The 22,234-nt window shown below is 35.8% G+C and overlaps 1 protein-coding gene across 2 annotated transcripts in view; it reads right to left on the bottom strand.

The window, feature by feature from the left end:
- Nucleotides 1-3,685: 3,685 nt before the first annotated feature.
- The window catches only part of LOC139970392 (leucine-rich repeat-containing protein 57-like), a 35,943-nt gene continuing 17,394 nt past the window's right edge, over nucleotides 3,686-22,234 (bottom strand). For both annotated transcript variants that reach the window (XM_071976034.1, XM_071976035.1), the window contains exons 5-6: nucleotides 11,369-11,554; nucleotides 3,686-5,317 (exon numbers count right to left, since the gene is read on the bottom strand). In XM_071976034.1, the coding sequence (XP_071832135.1) occupies nucleotides 5,276-5,317; nucleotides 11,369-11,554 (228 nt within the window). In that variant the 3' untranslated portion in view covers nucleotides 3,686-5,275. The remainder of the gene's footprint in view (nucleotides 5,318-11,368; nucleotides 11,555-22,234) is intronic.

Here is a 22,234-nt window from a genome sequence, read left to right as displayed (position 1 = left end):
CCATAAAAAAAATCGAAAGAACAAAGAATGTTTGGGTCATAATGGGATTCCAATCAGTGACCTTATTCATGGTTACAAGTCCTCCATGAACGCGTTGAGAATGGTTTACAAAAAGGTTCCTCAGTACAAAAATAACCGAATAAGCAACAACAACAAACAATCATGCATATTCAGCGTGTTTCCTTTTATGCGAAAATCACGAAGTCTTCGGGAACGTGACCGCTGGTGGTCACTTCTTGGGGTTTTCCCTTTCCGGTACCCCCTCGTCTGACCTTTGTCCTAGCCCCTCTTTATCCACACTAAACAACCATAATGGTAATAATGATGATGATAATAATAATAATAATAATAATAAATGATGATAATAATATAATTATAATAATGATAATAATAATAATAATTATAATAAGTATATTAATAATAATAATAATATTAATAATAATAATAATGATGATGATGCTACTGTTCTTTAGTACGACGGTCCGCAAACTTTGGGGCGTGACCGAGAATTATCGGTGGTCCGCTGGATTTTTGCAGACGTTGAAGCATTTCTCTTCAAGTTTTCCGGAGCTTACGGACGGAGATTAAATTCCACAGCCGATGCTATGTTTTCATGCATTTTGAGCATCTATTCTGAGGGCGGGGGGGGGGGGGGGTCTGGTGGGCCATGGATCAGTAGTCATGGAAAATCATGGTCGTCGGTTTGCGGATAGCTGTTTTAGTTCAAAGGAAGAACCAAACGATTGATTCGCCTTCACTGGTCCAAATAATCAGGGTAGTATTGACAATTAGTCAAAATGAACTTGACCGTCTAATGTTTCCGTTATTCGACTTAACATGTCCTCGTACCTAACTTATTTCGTGAATTGACCCCCTCTGGTAGCTCTAATTTGTATATGTTCTTATGGGTGGGCCACAGAGAAGATTGCTCTGGGACCTGATTCCCTCAGATCGACAATTTTCCACAATAGGAAAAAGATGTTAACTCTTTCCCCTTACGGTATTGATTTTGTTATATTTCCGATGCAGGAAAACCTTTTGATATACACCAAAGGCGTTGACATTGATTTACTGTGAACTGAAATTGCCACCTGCTTTTTTAAGATATTGTCGTCTGTTTATTGTATAGTTGCAAAGGTAAGATTAGGTAATAAATCTTAGTTTCCTATGCGGAAAACACACTCCCCGTACAAACTGAGCGGACGCAATCAATTGTACGATTTCACGATATAAACTAACGGCGGCTAAAACTATGTTAAATGTAAATGCTCCCTATACACCCAAGAGCGTGTATATTTTGGTAGTTGTAGCCAGACAAATAATTTCCCCCCAAAATGTGGGTGGGTGTGTGGGTGGTGGAGGAGGAGGAGAAGATGAGAAGGGGTTAGATGGGGGGTGTGAGTGCTTAAGATTGCGATGACTAATTGGACCTTGAATCTGTTCAATGAAAACAGTGAATTAAAATAGGAATTCCAGATATTGTTTTTAACACGTTTTTTTTCCACAGGAAATATACGCAGACAAATGATAAGACATGCTTGACATTGAACGTATTTATTAAATGTACACATATATACACACACACACGTATATATATATATATATATATATATATATATATATATATTTATATATATATATATATATATATATATATATATATATACATATATATATATATAAATATATATATATACATATATATATATATATATATATATATATATATATATATATATATATATATATATATATATATATATACATATATATATATATATATATATATATATAGAAAAGTCCCGAAATTCGGTTCTACTGAAGTGACTTTCACGTTTGGCATATTTTCAGTCATCATCATTATCTTCACTTTTCATGCTCAGATGTTAAAGAGGATGAAATTAACTACTGATGGTGTAAACCAACAGGAGTAAAGATCATATAAGGCATTTTAGAAATTCGTTGGTGAAACAGGAATATTTCCGCCACGAGAGAGCCGACACATGGTTTGGGACGTACAAAGCTATATGCTGAATAGTTACCACTTCTAGCTCAAAATCTAAACCACCGTGTATGATGGGTAAAACTTGCAGGTGTCTTTGATAGTTCAAATCATCATCTATATATCACACGGTGGAGTACGACCTATCGGTTGAAAACGTCTATCTACGCTCTAGCGGCCTTGGAATCTATTTACGAATATATCGTGTGGGTCAATGTAACAATTGTGGAACGATACCTGCACAAGTCATCCAGAAAGGACACGACACGGCCATAACTTAAATGATCTATTGTATGAACATATCTACTAGGCAAGCATTAGACACGATTCGGGAGTACGACTGTTACCCATTTGCACGGACGGGTCCATGTTGTTACTATAACTGCTATGACGATTTGCCGACATTAACATCGTCATGATTATTTATGACTTTATAATTTGTACACCCAAATGATGTACCAATTGAAGTAAAGGATAAATAGTCCCGATTTCTCTCAGTCGTTGTTTGAACCTTATCCTCCCCACCCCCTCCACCTCATTGTCCTCAAATAGGATCACTATACAATAGACACAGGTAACCGTGTGACCAATACTGTAATCACTAATAATCTATAGACGCATAGTTTGGCATAAAGTTCTCAAACTTGCTAATCCAACACTGCACTAGCAGAGGTGGAATCCAACAAAACTTTTCCGAAACGGTGGCGCTACTCCGATTTGTATAAACACTACAAGCTCTTCAGTTATGATCCCCAGAGACGAGGTTAATTTCACACTTCAGTTAAGGCAATGCCTTCCGGTAAAAACCAGATGAATGATTTGTGAGCATTTTAGAGCGAACATACACTACATACTGTGATACCAGAATAACTTGGGTACGTAGGATTAAGGGGGAAGGGGAGGTGGAGGGAGACTGGGTGTTTGGGAAATGAATACATGCATGTTTAAAAGTTCTACTAAAATGATTGTCCCGTTGGAAAGGGAGTCTAGAGATCCCATCGTCTCCCATAGACATTACATTGGGGGCAATCGTGTCATTGGGCCCCATTTTTTGAAGGTGTCATGTTTCCATTATTAAATGCGTTATTGTTTACTCTATACTTCCTTGGGCTAGTTCCCCCAGGTCCTGGGCTGTACATAGCCCACCCTACCCCTGACCCCCTCCTATCGGTCCTGCCCATAGTCCCATTGCATAAGCACCAATCTCTCTGAACAAGAGTTCTAGAGTGCTAAATAAGCAAACGAAGAAAGAAGCAGAAGAAATTAGAAATTTCTGCACAGAATTTCTCTTCCATTCATATATGTAAAGGACAGGTCTGTAATTAGTGTGACTGGACCTTGAGGGGGAAAGGAGTAACCAGACACATTGACCTTGTAACTGATAATTCTGTGAACTTTGTCACACTCATTTTCAATTATCGAGATCCCAGCAGTTCTGAGCGAGGAGGGTTTGCTGCCTCATTAAGTACAAACGTGTCCTGTACCTGTTACAGTCCTTTTGTTCTTTTCATAGAAGCAACAATAACACAGAAAAGTGAACTTGCCAAAATCAACACATTCAGGTAAAATTTCAAATCATTGTAAAGCATTGATTAGTCAAATAGACAAATTCAAGCAATGCTTGATTTAAAAACTTCAAACAAAATAGAAGACTTCTTGGGTTACTGAATAATTATTATAACTTTAAACAAGTGAAATTCCTAACGAAAATTCTACCACTTGTTGGGGGAAAGTAAAATCTTGTGAGAGGATGTCAGGTTCGCACCTTTTGTCTTGACTATCATAGATTTTTGTACGGTGAAAATGCGAGGTGTCACCACCCCTCCACCCCCCTCCCAACCACCACTGTTAGACCTTTAGTAACACTCCTGCTGCAAGCAATAACTAACATAGATTCATTCCTCTATTGATGTCACTTCTTTAGCTAATACCTTTGATGATTCTCATCTATCTTGAAGAGAGGATTACTTTGATGTGAAAATTCTTCTTTTTAAGGGCTGTCAAACTTTTGAAAGGATTTTGACTGCATCCATGCTGTTGGGTCGTTATTATCCGAGTAAAGGCATTACATATGTCCCCTTTAAGTATATTATTAATTTAAATACATTTTGTACAATTTAAATTCATCCCTCATGAAATTCACTTGTTCGAAAGAACCAGCTTCTACCGTTTAAAATTACATCAATATTTGTTAAAAAGTGATACATATTTATTTTATACTAACTTTTCCTCCAAACAGCATTCTACAAGCCATTAAATAATGGTACACCAAGGGTCGTATTAATTTGCTCAACACAACACTAATACGTTTATTAAAATTAATCATCATTTTGGCTGAAGAAAATTTTTGTCCCTTTTCACCAAAATACCTTGGAATAGTGAAGGTTTTAAGGTAATAAAAGTGAAAGTAAAAAAGAAAAGAAAAGAAAAGAAAAAAAAAAGGAGAAATATGGAAAATTCCTGAGTGACCTTAGTATGTAGGATACATACTAAAATCAAGTGAAATTAGCTTATTGTATCTACATACATTTTGATACACTTAACAAATAAAAAGATTTGTTTTTTGCTGATTAGTTTGAAAGGAATTTTCTATAGCTAAAGCACCACGATAACTGAAAAAAAGGAGTTACAATCTTATTTGAATGGTTGAAGGTCAGCAATAATCATAATTAGTCTCATCACATCATCTCTCTCCTTTACTTGCATAAACACAAATAGATTCCATGCCTCCTAAAGTACTCGAATATTCATCACATTAACATATTACACAGTTGGCAAGAACAAGTAAGTCATGAATATTCATCACTATATGAGAATATAATAATCCATCCAGTCTCATGCACCCAATTATCCATAGCCTCACAAGGAAATATCCATAGGAAATGTTCCTCATTGAGAAGGATATATGTGTTCTTTTGTTCATGGAATTGCACTATCGAATATAAACCGATACACATGTAATAATAAGGTGTCTCATGATAAAGCTTCTTCCATATTTATCACCTTCTACAAATACTTGTGGCTCTTTGAGGACATGATTCATCCAGTCACATGACAATACACAATACATACTCATCATCTTTTACAAAACTGCACATCATAAAAGAGCTCTTTGAATATGCATAGTTGCCAAATCCTTTGTCGCATATTTGCAGATCCTCGGCCGTATAGAAGAAGCCTGAATGGTCATCACCTTCTGAGGACGTCAGAGATAATCAGTCATGGATATTCAGCATTTGATTATGCATATGCATATCGATTATATTCAGATCATCAGAACAACTTCTTCTTTGCGGCGGTGTATCTTTCCATGTACTATACATTATTACACAAGATAAAAAAGAGAAAAACAAAGCCATGAAGGAATTGCTGATTTACATACTGTCAGGCTAAAACATAAAGGGGAAATACACAATGATTGACCCTCTATACATCCCCTCCACCCCTCCCCCCCCCCCCCCTGTGTACCCCATTCCTAGATGTCTTACATCCATCAATGTTATAGATTTGAAATACCCAAATTAGTTTTCTTGAGATACAGTGCTTGCAAGGTTTAACAATTTGGCCTCTGCTGACACCAAAAGACCTTTGACCACAACCAAAACCAATGTTGGGCTTCTTTAAATATACCTAATCTGGGCCATCCAAACAGACAGAATGAGATTTGCCTTCTTGAGAGTACAAACTTTCATTTGTTCAATTTAGCTGACTTCAAATGACCTTTGACCTCAACCAAAAAGCATTTGAAACTCGACCACAAACATTTTAGACCTGAGGCACAAATACGCAAGTTGTACTTTAATTGTAGCGTACTTTTGAGTCTTCTCGGTTCTAAACTACGGACATACAAACAAAGAAACAAACAACAGTTCTGTCAGAAATCAAAGCTTTTAAGTACATGTAGAAACTGTTTCATGAAAAAGGGATAAATTAAAACCACATCACTGCTTCTTTTGTACCACAAAATTCATTCAAAGAGCCATAAATGGGTCCAAATGCACCTTTTTTGTGTGTGTATGTGTGTGTGTCAATATCTGTCAAACAATTTCTATAAAAATTACTTATTACTTGTGAACCAGTTACGAGAATCAGGAGAATCACACAAACAGGATGCAGCCCTACTGTCAGTCACTCCACCAATTGAAGTATGTCACAGATTATATTTGATATTAGGTGTGACAGCTAGGGTGGGCTTAGCATTCAAAGAGGACCCAGATATGAAGAAATGGATTAAAGAGAAAGAAAAAACTCACTTGAAATGTAATATCAACTACGTGAAATTCTCATTAATTAAAATTATTCATTCATGGTTTACTGTGACAATATGTGGTGGATAGTGATTTGTAAAATGGTTATAAAGCAATCTTAATTACAAACATTTGTTATCTCTTTCGAAAGGTAAATGAAGTTTTCTCATTTGTCAGAGAACCCTTGTCACCTCGGGGTATAAATCGCCCCGTTTCGCATACTGACGAACGTTAAAAAATAAATACATAACAGTCCAAAATCATTTCACTAATTTGTGTGTGATTTCAATGTTTGATCACAAATAATATCTTTTTAAGCAGTCGCCTAGTTTTAAGTTACAGACAACAGATTATATTTTATTGCCGTTCTATTAATTTAAAGGATGTAGAACTATTTTACGGGAATATAGATGTTTCAAAACCATTCGTCACTTCGTAAAGCAAAATAACATAATATGCATAATCGCCAGTACACGAAACAAGGGGCAAATTGATCCGCATAGCTGACCGCAAGATTCTGCAAATTGCTGCAATGAACATTGTATTTGACTTCATTGACATTCACAGAAATTGTTGCAAATTTCGGTAATTTTATTATAGAGAAAATTTTGGAAGAACCTCAAAGATGTCACAATACAACCCACCCATAATATAATATATATTTTCAAGTTGACTATATATGTCTCTGTACAGAGAAAAGGTCTGGTTTTTTCTGTGTCCGAATTAATTGTACAAACCAAACTACTTTGCCTAAAACAGTAAGTGTATCTGTTTCCCCAAAAAAGTGATAAAACAGGAGATGAAGTGTCTCTTTAATGCTCGACCTAGCTGCACGATATGAAGAGGAGGCTTCCCAGTGCTGCGGTGGGAGCTTGATCTAATTCTAAGAACCTCCTCTCCATAATATGTTGACATTTAAAACCAAATTAAATGGCACGTTTGATCTGTGGTCGAAGAGGAACATTTTCTTAAGGGATACATTCATGCAAAATGACTGACATATCATGGACATTTTCATTGCCCTTTATTGTGGTCTGCGTAAAGATTGTTACTTGTAATTGTCTATCAAAATAGTCAAAACTGGTGACCAAAAAATCTGACCAAAATTCCTATTTCCAGAAAGAGGTAGGTTCTTTTAGAATGGGGGGGGGGGAGGGAAGCTGGTCTTTCCTCAGCTGGATGTCGTTAGATGATCTAGTTCACTAGTTCATCTAGTTCTTCATTTCCGGTGGAGATGGAGTCTGCCACGTCTTTGGCAGACAGATAAGGAAAGGAAGAAAATGAAGCTTAACAAAAATATAACTTTTGTGTTTATTTATTTTTTTTAAATCACAAGTTTCTGATAAAAAAAAAAGCTAATGGATGCTGTGAATTAATTAAAATGATCAAGGATGCATAAAGTACAGGAGCACATTCTTTAGAGAAGGAGAACTCATTTAAAGGAACATGGATAAATTAGAGATTCAAAAGGACCCACTTCAAAATTCTTATTTGATTTTCGTTCATAAAAGTTTTAGGTTTCATCTGCTCCTTTAGTGTGTAAGTTTATATTTGGTTTCCATGGAGATATACTTGTCGAAAATTTATTTGATTTGTTCTGCACCATTTTCTGCTCAAATGGAGCTTCTTGATATTAGCAACATATGCTTTCATGAAGTTATAAATATTGAAAATTTCTTTCAAAATCAATCTTCCTTCAAACCAAGAATAACAAACTTAACTGACAAAATTCTTGAAAAAATCGAAGGTTACAAATTGGAAGTAAAAGAGACTAAATCTTTACAAACAATTTCAAAACTATGGACTACTTTTATAAACCTGGTTTTTCCACTTGCACAAAATATTGAAATATGTGATTATGTTTCACTTTTACACTTTGTTCAAGGTCATTAGTGTTGCTGCAAAGTTTTAGCTAAAAATTGTTACAAGTTTCTAAAATTATTTTCCTCTCCATTGACATAATCCTCCTAGATCAGGGGTGGGCAACCTTTTTGAATGAATGGGTCAGATATAAGGAGTGAAAAATTGACTGGGCCGCACCTAACCAAGGACCTGCTGTTGATTTCAAACCTTTGCTTCCAAGGACTCTCAAGCAATAGGTGTGTGTACTTAATCTGTATTCACAAAAACATAATGTCAATACAGTACAGTTGATAATTAATGGGGATAAAAGGCCTACCTGACAGCATCATTAGTGCCGATAAATTCTAAGCAGTTAGCTCGTTTTTTGTGATGATGGAAAATAGATTGATTTTTTTCCTTTTTCTCGAGACATCTCAGGGGCCACAAAATAATCACTGGCGGGCCGCATGTGGCCCCCTGGCCGTAGGTTGCCCACCCCTGTTCTAGATGAAAGATGGAACATAACAATTTGTTTGTGTCCGTAGGTGACCAGCCTTGGTATTTTCTAGCAGAACTGGGGCAATGTGGTAGACCTTTTAGAATTAGACAACAATGCAAGCAGCAAATTCAGTCTTGGGATGGTTGACTTCTCGATGTATTGTTTGGCTTTAAAAGATGTTAATTTTGCACGTTTGTGGGAAAGCCGTAGTGGCAGTCTCGTTTATAGTGATATTCTGAAGAATAATAAAAAATAGACATTGATGATTTTGTAATTACCGGTGACTATTTTATCAAGCTTGCTTGCTTAAAAGTTACCAATTGATTCTGGCTGGATGTCTTTCATGCAACATATACTACTATCTGTTAAATTTCAATTGTAATCTTAGCTACGAGAATTCTCTATTTCTTTGCCAACCAATTTGGAACAATATTAACATTGAAGTTGATAACAAGCCCTTTGCTTATTAGCATTAGACTAGTCGTGGAATTTATTTTATCAATGATGGTGCCTTTTACCAAATTGATCAATTTATTAAGAAATTTTTGTTAACTACTCATTTTTTGGAGTATCAAGGAGTAATAAATGAGCTATTAAATCTACTTGGGATAAGGTCATCAATAACGTTGATCAATGTTTATATAAATCCTATTAATAGTTTGTATAATATGTTACTGACTGACGGTTATTTTACATGTAAAATCCGTTCACCCCAATTTGGTTAAACCTGTTTTGCAGCCTGAGTAAATCATATTTAAATTGGGGTGAGACTTTTAACTTTACAAATGAGTCATGAAACTTATACTGTTCCATTCCTTTCATTTCTTTCTATGATGTTTCTATTCATTGGTTTCAGTGTCGATTACTCCATAGAATTATACCGACAAACAAGTATCTTCATACTATTAAAACAATATTAAAATGCTCATTTTGCATAATTTGTATCGAATCGATTTAACATCTGTTTCTTCATTGCAATTTTGCACAAATATTCTGTAAATATTTCCGTAATGTTCTTCACAAAGCGGGCATTCAAATAGACCTAAGTGAAGCTTCTGTTGTTCTGTTTTGGGGGAAAATGCACTTGTGAACTTAATTTAATTCTCATTTTAATAAAAAGGTACATCTTTGATCGTAAGAAAGCTAAGAGTATCCCTACGGTTAATGGTTTGCTTAATTATTTGAAAGAGTACATTGTTTTACAAAAAATATATTGCTCAAAAATTTTTATCAGAAGGTATTTGGAAGATATACTGGCTTCCATGGTTTCCTTATTGACTTTTAATATAAAGTTATTTTTTATTCTTTACTGTTGTTAATTCAAGTTATCAATTAATGCAAAACATGCACTGTATATAGGTTGTAATGTCAAGAGCAATAAAGAGCAAATAAAAGGAAAGAAAAAAGATATTGACAGATCTTAGACTCGAAAGAGACAAAACAGAAGAAACTGAACAGAGCAATAAACGAGCAAATAAATGAGAAAAAATTAATATATATTGCGAAAGCCAATTGAAAGCAGCTCAAAAGTGTTAAAGTTACAAACGGGTTTCACTTCAGGTTTCCTTGATAATCTGAGAGTGATATGTTTGGATACTGAATCTCATCACAGAATATATACGTAACGCTCACATGACTGTTGCACTTGATATAGAGAACGTAAATTCTTCCAAAACACAGATGTATATGTGTGTGTGTAAAAAAATATATATACTGTATATATACATATATATAGATTTGTCAATTATGAGTCATATTTTATATCTCTGCTTTTGTCTAATAATATGTACCAAAATATACAAGATATACTAGTGTGTGTCAGTTTTATAATTTTGTGATAAATACAGTCAGAATAATTCAGCATAACTTACATTTTGTACACATGGGAATTTTTGCAAATATAGCATGGCGTATTAAATAGATTTATTTCGTCAGAAATGTTTTCCATTTATTAAAACCAATAAATGTATTCAAATGCCAAGTTTCCTTGCAAGGGAATGAAAGTAACTATATTTCCTACGTTAAGCTGGTCACCTGACAGTGACGTTTGGATACTAAAAGTCCTACTTGGGACGTCATCACAGGATTGACTCCGCTCTCATGTGACAGCGGCCTGAAAGCTTTCGAAGAAACAGGTTTGAGCACTTCACGTCAACCAAAGAAATGCTGCCAATCTCACAACGCCAAAACTATACATGGCGCGGATATTACGCAATGAAGACAATGACAGCATATACGAAGAGTGTTATCATTTGTATGTATCACAACTTTGAAGATTGATACTGAGATTACTGTAGTTCAGTTCAATACAGGAAACGTGCATCCTTGTGAAGCATTTCGACATAGCATTGCATAGCAACAGCGCTCACAGTGTTGCATAACAACAACACAGAATACAGTAGTATTGGAATTTAGCAGTTGGCCAGGCCAGTAACCAGGAATTCTAAGACTTGGTGACTTGGAAGGACACCGACAATTTAAGGAGGGGTGCAATACTGGTGTAATTAAACTTGTGAATTTTTTATAGGACTGTTGGGGAAGGGGGGGGGGGAGTGGCATACTAAATGGCATTTAATTCGGCTATTCCAGATAAATTAATCCCAGAATCGTTCTTCTTTCTGGAAGTCTGCAGGAAATACAAGATCTGCCAAAACAATTACAATCAAGACAGATTATTCTTAGTTAGAAAATGCTGACAATTTTTTCTTTCAAGGTTTAAAACACAATATATATACTTAAAAGCCTCCCTTCCCCTCCTCCATAAGAAAGAAATTTTACCTCATCGTATCCAGGAAAATTTACAAATTCTTTCGTGGCGAATAGATTACCGTCCAGTGCCAGAAGAGATATCTGAGAATTTGCTAGGACCTCTCGAGGAATAGCTGCTTGAGGCAGGCAGTTCTCCTCTAACCTCAAAACTTTCAACCGAGGGCATCTAGCAATGTCGGCTGGAATAGCAGAAACCTAACAAAATTAAGAAAATAAGTAACAAAGATTGTAAGTGGTGAAATTAAGAACTTGCAAAGCTCACAAGGAAACACAGTGAGGAACTTATGCCAAATTTGATACATTTCAAAAGTGCTCTTAGCACATACCTTTAATAGTAAAACCATTCAAGTTAGTGCCATCTCCAACCACCCACACATAATTCACTCCTTCCCCCCCCCCCTCCCTCCTTCTCCACCAGTGCCAAAATTGCAACAAATGTTATCAAATTTGCCTGAACTATAAAACCAGTCTATGCTGCAGTCCTCAACAAGATAGGCTTTATTTGCCCATGCATACAGTTCTCTGGAGAAATATAAAGATCAGAGTAACACAATTGTGAGGAGACAGGTATCCAAGCATTATCATTGGCTCTGTTAGGACATTTAATTCATAATGCTACTGAATCTCTGTCTGTCTGTCTGCCTAGGTGTGCAGCATGCCAGTGTAGGCATTCAGTTTGCACGTTCAGTATGGACAATACATTGTAATTATGAGTTTGCAAGCTTAGGCTGTCTCTCCATGCTGCTATTAAACCCTCCTAGATAGGAAAGTGCAATTGGGGAGTGGGAGACAGGTAATAGAGGAGCGAAGTTAATCCGTGATCAGCAAGTCTTACCGTCTTTCACATGTTAACTGAAGCTTTAAATTGTGCAATATAGTTTCCCACAAAATTTTTGAAAAATTTAGGTAAAAAATAAATAAAAATAAAATATATATAATGCCATGTACCCTGCCTGCTGCCATTTACAAAATTGATACTTCAATCAATTCTACCGTGGCTTTGAAGAGACAGTCTTGGACAAGATGTGAAGTTATAAACTAAAATATTTCAACTTCACTAACAGATTTATACACTGGTATACATGTCCTACGAAACCCAGTAACTCTACAAGTCACCACTTCGTTGTCCTTTTAGGAACATTACACACTTTGCAGTTGTCATTCCTCCTCTGTATACCCTTGACGTGTTCTGCAAAACTTACTACCAGTAGCTTAGGTAGATAGGTAGGCAGGCGCGTAGCCAGGAATTTGCCAAGGGAGGGGCGAAACTGTAGATTCGGCATTGCAAACTATCTAAGCGTAGCGCCACCATGGTTGGTGCGAAGCGTACAAGAAAATTTTGGCTGAAAATGCCTCCCAGATCGCTGGAAATGGCACTTCCCAGGCCTTGTAAGTTGCATCTTAACATTTTCTCTTTTGAACATACTAGCGATATCATAAAAACATTTAAAAAAATTGTAAAAAATATGCTCAAGGGGGGCGGCTGCCCCCTTCGCCCCCCCCTTGGCTACGCGCCTGTAGGTAGGTAGATAGGTAGGTAGATAGATAGGTAGGAAGTGCATATGTAGACTAGGAGACAGGTAAAAGAGGAGCAAAGTGATGTCTTTTGCTGAATAGTCAAGGATTTCAACAGCAAAACAACAATTACCATCTTACATGGTCACGCTGGACCAAAGGGAAGGTTGGTATGTCTTCTAAGGTGAGGGTAAAAGTCAAGGTAAATCTGAAGGCCGTCAAACATTCCAAGGGTGACAGGCTGTACCAATGGGTCCTTGACCAGCCTAAGGACAACACCCATTACTGTCACCCACAGGGGCGGACGTGTCTGACAACAGACAAACTTTGTGACCCAAGGGCTCCAAAAACAGGTAGGAGGTATCGAAAGGGTTCTAATCTGGGTCGGCGACTAGGACAAAACAAACCCACTGATGTCATTCTCTGACACTTCTTTACGGCTATACAATCTCTTGAAATTAGATATGTTGGTATAGAATACCGATATGACTGATGCTGATAATTTACGCACTTTCATAGAAGGTCATACATTACATCAACATTCTGAGTCTCAATTTTAAAATGTACAATTTATGACAGAAACCAACAAATCCCCAGATTGCTAATTGTATTCTCAAAAGTTTCAATTATGCAACGAACTTAAAAAAGCTTATATACTTGTGATAGCCTCGATCCATTATCAAATTCTTTTGAAAAATAAAGTCTGTATTAGAAAACAGGGTTACAAATAAATTAACACACTTTAAAACAAGTTCTTACAGTACATCAACATTCTGATTCTTTAAAAACATTACATATCCCCATATTGCTAATCACAATCTCAAAAATTTCAATTATGCAACATACTTAAAAAAAGCTTGTGATAGCAATCTCAAAAGTTGCAATTATGCAACAAACTTACAAAAGCAGAAATACAACCCAGTAATATGCAAATTATTCTCATGAACATGACCTAGATATTCAAGTTATCTTTCAGTAAATTTCAATATTTGAAAACAGGATGTGAAAGCTGAATGGTAGAAGGGGGTGGGGGGGGGAGTGGAAGTGGTGGGTGGGTACTGATATTTATCCTCCAAAGAAAGGGGGTAGAACAAATATAATAAAGTACACCATTGGTTAAAAATTTGCCATCCTAATGGAAGATACATTTCAAATCCCAATAAGAATTTAATTTTCTTTAATCAAATTAGCAGTCTTGCCAATTTATTCTCTTTATATATTACTTGTGATAGCCTCGATCCATTTTCAAATTCTTTTGAAAAATAATGTCTGTATTAGACAACAGGCTTACAAAATAAATTAACACACTTTTACACAAGGTCTTACATTACATCAACATTATGATTCTAGTCTAAATTTTACAATGCACTATTTCTAACAGAAATCAACTTCTCTTTAAAAACATTAAATATCCCCTTATTGCTAATCGCATTCTCAAAAGTTTCAATTATGCAACAAACTTACAAAAGCAGAAATTCAAGGTCCGGGTAATATGCAAATTATTTCCATGAAAATTACCTTCAATATTTGAAAACAGGATGTGAAAGCTGAATGGTGGAAGGTGGGGGGGGGGGGGTTGCGAGTGGGTACTGGCATTTATCTAAAGAAAGGGGTTAGAACAAATAGTTTGAAATTGGTTAAAGATTTGCCATCCTAATGGAAGATACATTTCAAATCCCAATAAGAATTTAATTTTCTTTAACCAAATTGATAGTCTTGCCAATTTATTCCCTTACATATAACGTACATTACATATTACATTTTCAAATTCTTTCCAAAAATAAAGTCTGTATTTGACAATAGGGTTACAAATAAAATCAAAATATCTCAGGAATTTTCATAATTGACAAAACAGATGAAGCCTAATTTCTTTAAATCATTGGTCATTCACTGCAGCAATTGTAGAAAATGTGAATAATTTGAAACTAATAGCAGAAGGAATAAAAACTAAATGAGTAACATAATGCTGTAGTTATTTTTGCCTTTTCTTGTACCTAGTACATCAGAACATTCCACAACAATTTACTTATTATGAGCACAAGAGACGTTTTCCGTATTGATAAACGTTACGATGTGTTGCATCGGTTTTTCGTCAATATCGTATCACGATACTGTATGTATTGGCAATCGAACAACTGTTGGAAATGCTACGTATACGAGGGGATTCAAGTGTGAATTTTGTAACACTCTGTCTGGTATGATTAAAATGCACACACAGATAGACATATAGAAATACATACAGATAAATATACAACACAGGGAATGAAATATATATTTTTTGGGTTTTGTTTTAAGAAATGCAATTGCGCAATAATCTGTGACGTAATTGTTAAAGGTCGACGCAAGCGAATGCTTTTGCTTTCGTTTAAAACCGTAATATCTTCGTAACTTTGCAAAATTATGCAACTTTCGGCAAAGGATATTTCAAAAGATGTTCGTGCCGTTTGCTGTTGCATAAAGTGTTCCCTTTCACATTCTTTGTGCCTCTGTTTTGGTTTTTTCTTTTCAATCGAAATCGTTTACTCTAAGTCTGAGAACTTGATTTTTCTCATTGGGACATTAATTTACAAGATCTATGTCTTTCCAATCATCTTGTCTTTTGTCAATATTTAAAGAATGAATGGAAAGCTTTGGGAAAGTCAGAACAAAATAACTGAAAGAATTTTGGACAAATGTTATATCAAATTTATATATGTATGACCTTCTAAAATTACCTAATCAAATCCTAGAGTACCTTCGAAAAAGCTTGTCCACAATTTGGCCAACTCGAAGTTTTCTGTCTGTACCCTGTAGCTTTTTCATTCCACTTCTAGAGGGAAGAAAAAAATTCTTTCATGTGATCTTCATGGATCCATTTGATAAACAAGAATTAATCCATTTATTGCAGTGTCAATTCTCATCTTATTATACATCCTCTCTAGACACTTTTAATTGCCAAAATCTTGCATAAATCATGCTCGATTTTCACATGGCAATAAGTACCTACAATTTGGAGAGCGCCTCGAGCTTGCTGGTAGTTTAGTAGGGTGACCACTGCTTGTACAGAAGATACAGTTAAAGTAGCAGCTCCCTGGATACAGTATACATGCTTTTCAGTTAAAACATCTAGCCTCTGGTGTTGTTACAAGTGGGCCTTCCACATCTCCTGCACCCCCACCCCCCATGTCTACAGTAGTAATATTAAGTGTAGAATGACGAAACATGAACATATTCAATAGATGGGATAAATAGTATATACTTGCACAGAAAATTAAAGAACCTATTTGGAAGAGAAGAGGGTGTTATTGCAGAGGAGAGATCTAAGAAGAGAATGAGAATGGGTACTGGGGTGCGGGAAGGTGGGGGGGGGCAGGTGCTTCCAGTATGTCAGAGTATTAATAGGCTAAGTAATAATGACAAATCTTTCATCTGTTGCTACAAGTTGTCCATCCACATTCCTCCTCTATTAAAATTTTGTTTCAATAAATGGGACACTGGTGTAATTTACATATACACTGGGGGAGGAAAGAATAGAGGTAAGGGGGAGAAGGGGGAGGAGAGAGGGACAGGGGACAGGGTGCATCAAGCAGTATGTATAGCTTTAATAACTAATTACTCTGAACTATGAATATTTCATGTTGATATTTAGCCTCTGGTGTTTGTAATTTGTAATAGTAAATTGCATTTCAATAATGAGGAAAGGTTGAATGGAATGGGTGATGCTGGTTTGGGGGGGGGTTATTAATTTTTGCTTGTGGCCGTATTTATTACTACAACCATTTCATATAGAATACATTTAGCCTCTGGTGTATACTGTAAGTTGTATATCTTGTACATCCCTCCAGGAAGAATTCTAATTTAGGTAAATTAATAGTTGGGACACTCGTATTTACAGATAAATAATGTTGGGAAGGGAAGAGAGAGGGGGTGCAAGAGGAATATGTGAGGCAGAGGGGGAAGGGATGAGTTCCTCAAGCATTAGATTTTCTCTGTACAAAGTCAGACAAAGTGTTTCTACCAAGACCAATGGGAAGGGCATAGGACAATGGTTAATAGATAACTTTTGTTACATCAAATTTTGACAACAAAGCAACTCATTAAAACTCAGTAAAATAACAAAGAAAGCTGATGAAAACTTTGTTGTAGAACAACAAAATTACAATATATGTTATGACATTCCCTTCAAGATTTAATTTCTTAGTCATAACAACAAGTTTCCAACCATCCCTTACACTCACCCTCTTGAACCAAAGAGAACCCTTTTCGGTACGTCTGTATGTGAACCGTCCCATGATTTACCGGTTTCAGATGGGTGTACGTCATATCCAGATTTGTCTTAATGTTTCATTCTCTCAAAAGAATCGATACACAAATGGGACCGAAATTTCATCGTCAAAGATGTCTTAACGAACTTAATTAAAAAAAAAGCAATCTCGAGAACCTCATGAATGCAATTAACATATTCCTACTAAAAAAAAAAAAATCAAAAGTTGTCATTTCCTTGTCAGGGAATTTTCTTTTTGGCATTTAGGGAAGTTCAACAAATGTGAAAGTTCTGTAGTGAGTTCCTGGATGATGGGAAAATTACAATTTTTCCCAGTTTCAGTTTTTATTGTATAAGCAGAAGAGACCCCTATGAAAATCCCCTTTCTTAATCGCTACAATCTGGCTGCAGTAATTTGTCCAAGGAAGTGGACACAGAACAGTTTCAATGTTTCAATGTGTCCTTTACAAACCGCATCATAGAAAATGAACCTTCCTTGCTTGTCAGAGCTACACTGCAGTAAGAAATCTGCTTTGTAAATTAAGCGATTGTCTTGTAACAGTACATGTCAAGTTGTCACAAATTCTGCAGGCTTTAGAAGTATTCCAATAAATGCATGCAAGAGTACCTTTTAGATTAGGGAGTGGGAGTGGGAGTGGAAGGGAGGGAAGGTATGGTGGTGTCCAAGTTTACCATCCTCAGAAAACAAAATGGCCCTTTACAAAAATAACATGAAAGTGAAAGTTAAACTGACACTTTAAACCAATCATCTTTGTAGATGCAATTGTTTTTGAAAGCCCTTCAAGTTGTCAAAAACTGTTATATGTCCATGTAACAATTGGTTATCATTAGATATATGGGGTTGGGGGGGGGGGGTGGAGAGGGGAAAGGCAGGGGCTATGAGTGTGTTTCAAAGGGTCCTTCCCCATCCTCAGCATAAAAAATGAACTGTTTTATTAATAAATACATAATTGTGTGATGGCACTAACCTGAGACTGGTTAAGTCTTCTATGTAAATGTCAAGATTTTGTCACAAATTTTGCAGAAATTCTGTTGGAATACCTTCGGAATAATACGGATTGATGGAGCTGTTGCCAGAGTGACAAGTGTCACAACCAATAAAATAGGAATTAGTATAGCCTTCAAATATGCTAGAAAGTTAGATTATGGTCAGGCATCTTCAAACTTCAAAATGTATTTTGACAGCTACCCTCAATTCATTGCACACCCCAGTAAGACTTATTGTCCCATTTGGCATGCCTTAATGTCTGGGAATAGTTTAGACAGTCAGAACCGGGGACTCAACTTTTGAAATCTACGAAAAGTTAATCAGGCTTTAACAGAGGCATATACTGAATCATAACTTTTAAAGTTAGAATGCAGTGACTATATTTTCCTTCAGTCCTGACTCCATGGGACAAGATATTGATCTTGACTCTTTCATGAATGTTGACATCCAGGGTTAATATGTACAGTAATATCTACCCTGTATATTTAAAGGGAGAGGTGACATTTTGATGGCCTTTCAAGCGTTTTGGTGGTTCCATCTTCCAAGATGCTAGTCAAATTCCTAATTCCAGTCAAAGCTGACAAAATTCAGTAATGAATTACTGTGATGTCATAAATGAAAAACCCTTACGATTAAAACTACCCAGTTTGTGACAATATCAAGTAGACCTTCCTCTCCAGCAGCCGAACGATACTCGTAAAGTTTGACACACAACAATCGCAAAACAATACTGTACACTCAATACTGTACACGCAGGAAATGGCTTAGTGTTCAGATTTTGATGCTGTGGCAACTTTGAAGGATTCTCACCTTCGTCTCTGATACTACAGTATGGTACTTCTGTACAAACCTGCTACATGAATCTTTGCACTAGTCCTCAATTTTCACACAATTCTGCATGTATCATCTTGAGATGGGATACCTGATAAATTATTCTCTGATACTCAGAAATTATTTTGAAAATTATATTAACGTAGAGAGATGACGTGACATTTCCCTCCCATCTTCTGTGAATGACAGCTGTCCTCGACAAGCAAACTATCTTTTCTTTTCTTTAGTTCTTTTCAGTTCTGAGTGATTTGCATCCAAACCACTAATAGTACATGTCAATCTTCTTCACACCCTGGGTGATCCTCTTCACTAACAGTCACGGCTTGTTTAGTTAGCAAAATGTAAGACAGTGCTATTTATATGTTATTGGTGACAGGGTTTCTGAGTTGTCTCGAATGTGGTGGTTGACAAGAAAGCAAGTCACATGGTATCCTTGGGGAATGTCAAAAATCTCTATTCATTCCGAGAAGATGCTTTGTTGTCGTTGATATCGATAAAAAAAAATGACTATTCCATACCAATATCCCACAGTAGTAGAGTTCCTTAGTTTTCAATACAAGTGAAGTTTTATTTCTTCAAATGTTGAGAAAATTTGAAAAATAATTTATATTTGAACTTCTGTACATGATTTTGAAAGATAGGTGGAGGAAATATAATGTAAACCAAAGAAATGGATTTAAGCAAAATTTATAAGGAAAAAAAAAACACTTCCATAATGGGGACATGAAAGGGTCATATAACCCACAAATAGGCTAGAATGTCTAATAATGGTCACCAATGTTAAAACTGCATTATGTTTCTTATTGGCTAAGTGATACCTTGCCACATTTTTAAGACATATTACTGCAGAAATTAATTTCAAATTTTGACCATTATTGTTCTCACTTATATGGACTACACATTGCAGTGTAAATTTCATCCATGCTTTAATTTTGGAGTTGTCAATTTACAATATTTTCATACTTTTGATATAATTGACCTCCCCCCCCCTCCCCCTCCAAATTACTTTTCAATTTGTCAGGAACCAGATTCTCTTGACCTATTCCAAATTGCTGCTTTGTTGACTGGAGTCTTCCATGAATTTGGTATTTACTAGGATTTGTTTCTGTCCTTTACATGGTTTTGAAGCAAATTGTTCACCATAGCTGCAGTGCAGATGAATGGGGGTTGGGGGGGGGGTGCCTTCACCTCACAATAACTTCATTCCTATAATGGATGAAATGAAGTCATCTCTACATTTCTGAACTTTAACACCGGTACTGTACTTCAGTGGAGAAAATATTTCTATATGAAGAGCAAAATTCAATAGTATGACAAAAAGTCTGTTTAATATCAAGAACAGGGTTCTTTCAAACCCAGGGCTATACCAATAAACTTTACTTCCTCGTTCAGTATTGTTTCCAATATCTTTGTCTCATTTTTTTTGAATTAGGAGGGGGGGGGGGGACCCGAGGGTTCATAAATTTATAAATCCTTGTTTACAATTACAGAGCATATCATTGTTCCCTTTTTTTCTTAGAACAGTTTTTTTTGTTCAAGTTATAATCAACCCTTTGACCTTTGATCTGATTTATGGAAGACAGGACATGTAAAAAAAAAATGTGGAAATTTATTACATTATGGAAACAAAGGACAATGTTTTAATTTTTAATAGAGATAGTATCATCACAGTCAAGTAAAAGCACTTTAATTCTTGTGGTGTTCAAATTCCATGAAAGTATTGGATTATTCTTAAAGGAATAGGCCAGTGCCAAAAATTGCATGACATATTTATAGCTAAAAAATATTTTCACACTCCTATTAGAAAACTCAGAAACTTCAATATCATCTTTTTCAATGGATAAATGGTTATTGGAGGATAACTAATTATTAAGTTAAGATAAGCCTTCCTCCCCAGGAAATTGATTGCAGTGATTTGTACATAACATCTCCATGTTTGAAAACGTTTATATTAGTTTTACTTTCTTTCATAATGATATTTTTAAAGTGTGTCATTGAGATTTTTATACATTTGGAATGTTCCCTACTTACATATCATTCTACTAAGGCTTCACCACAATGCAATTGGTAATATCAGAATATTTTAAATTCTATTTGTGCTTGCTTTTAAAGGACAAGTCAAACAGAGTTATTTTTGGATCAGTTGCAATGACGGTATCACTTACTTTGCTGTTGCCAGATGAATTTTTCAAAACTTTTTAAAGGTTCTCATCTTTCCGAGTACAACAATAGACTTAACAGAAAACTTTTCAAATCAATCAACTTTTGCGACCAGAATATCCCTTTAAGATGTAGAAACATTTTTCAAGTAAACCCAGCTGGGCACACCTTACCATTAACAGTGTTGTTGTACAGATGCCAATATCATGCAGACACATGTTGTGCAAAATATCATCCCCAAAAATTAAGTGCGTGCTTATTAATGTTCGAATCAAAAATATTTAATGACCTTTTTTCAAGGAAAAATAAAAACATATTTTTCGAAGAATGAAAAACAGGCTGGTGCCAGGTGCTGTTTGGTACCCACAAACTTGCCAAACAGTGTCCAGAGATTCCTTGGAAACATACTCTGGGAACCATTCTTTAGCGCTTAAGATACTAGTGCGGCCCAGTCAATCAACCATCCTCCAACACAAATACCATTCTTCAATAGAATTGTTTTTCTCGGCAAAAGTAAAACAATGCCAGTCAAAACACATGTTTTCAGTCCCTCATTGAAAGCTTCTATAAATATCATACACCTGTTTCACAACATAACCTTAGCTCATTGCAGTACATACTGGCCTATCAACTATACTTCTACTAACAATGTATTTTTCAAATATAATTTCTGAGAATTAGATTGGCTTGTATTATGCAATCAGTTGTCTACAAACATTCTTGCATCTTCTGTGGGCCTTGCACACCAATTTTATTCTTTTGTATCGTTTTACCCATAACTTTGATTACATGACAGCAGCATCACAAGAATGTAAATAATACTTAAACCAACAGACCAACTTACCAGTGGCATTATTTTCTGTAATATCTGACTGTAATAAAATATGAGACAAAAATACAGGGTGTGATGGTGTCAAGGAGGGGAAGGGAGAGGAAAGAAAAAGCCCCCCAAAAAAATTTAATAGTACATGAGAAAAAGAGAAAAGTGTACCAGAACCCCCAAAACTTACTGGTTTGGGGATTTACGAGCGACGATACTTACCTGTCTCCCACTCCACAACCCACTCCGTATCTAAATGTGTAGTTAGGTAGCCTATAGGAAAGTGCAATTGTGGAG

The sequence above is a fragment of the Apostichopus japonicus genome, chromosome 8 (assembly GCF_037975245.1).
Source record: "Apostichopus japonicus isolate 1M-3 chromosome 8, ASM3797524v1, whole genome shotgun sequence".
Lineage (NCBI taxonomy): Eukaryota > Metazoa > Echinodermata > Holothuroidea > Aspidochirotida > Stichopodidae > Apostichopus > Apostichopus japonicus.
This window is presented reverse-complemented; position numbering and strand designations above follow the sequence as displayed.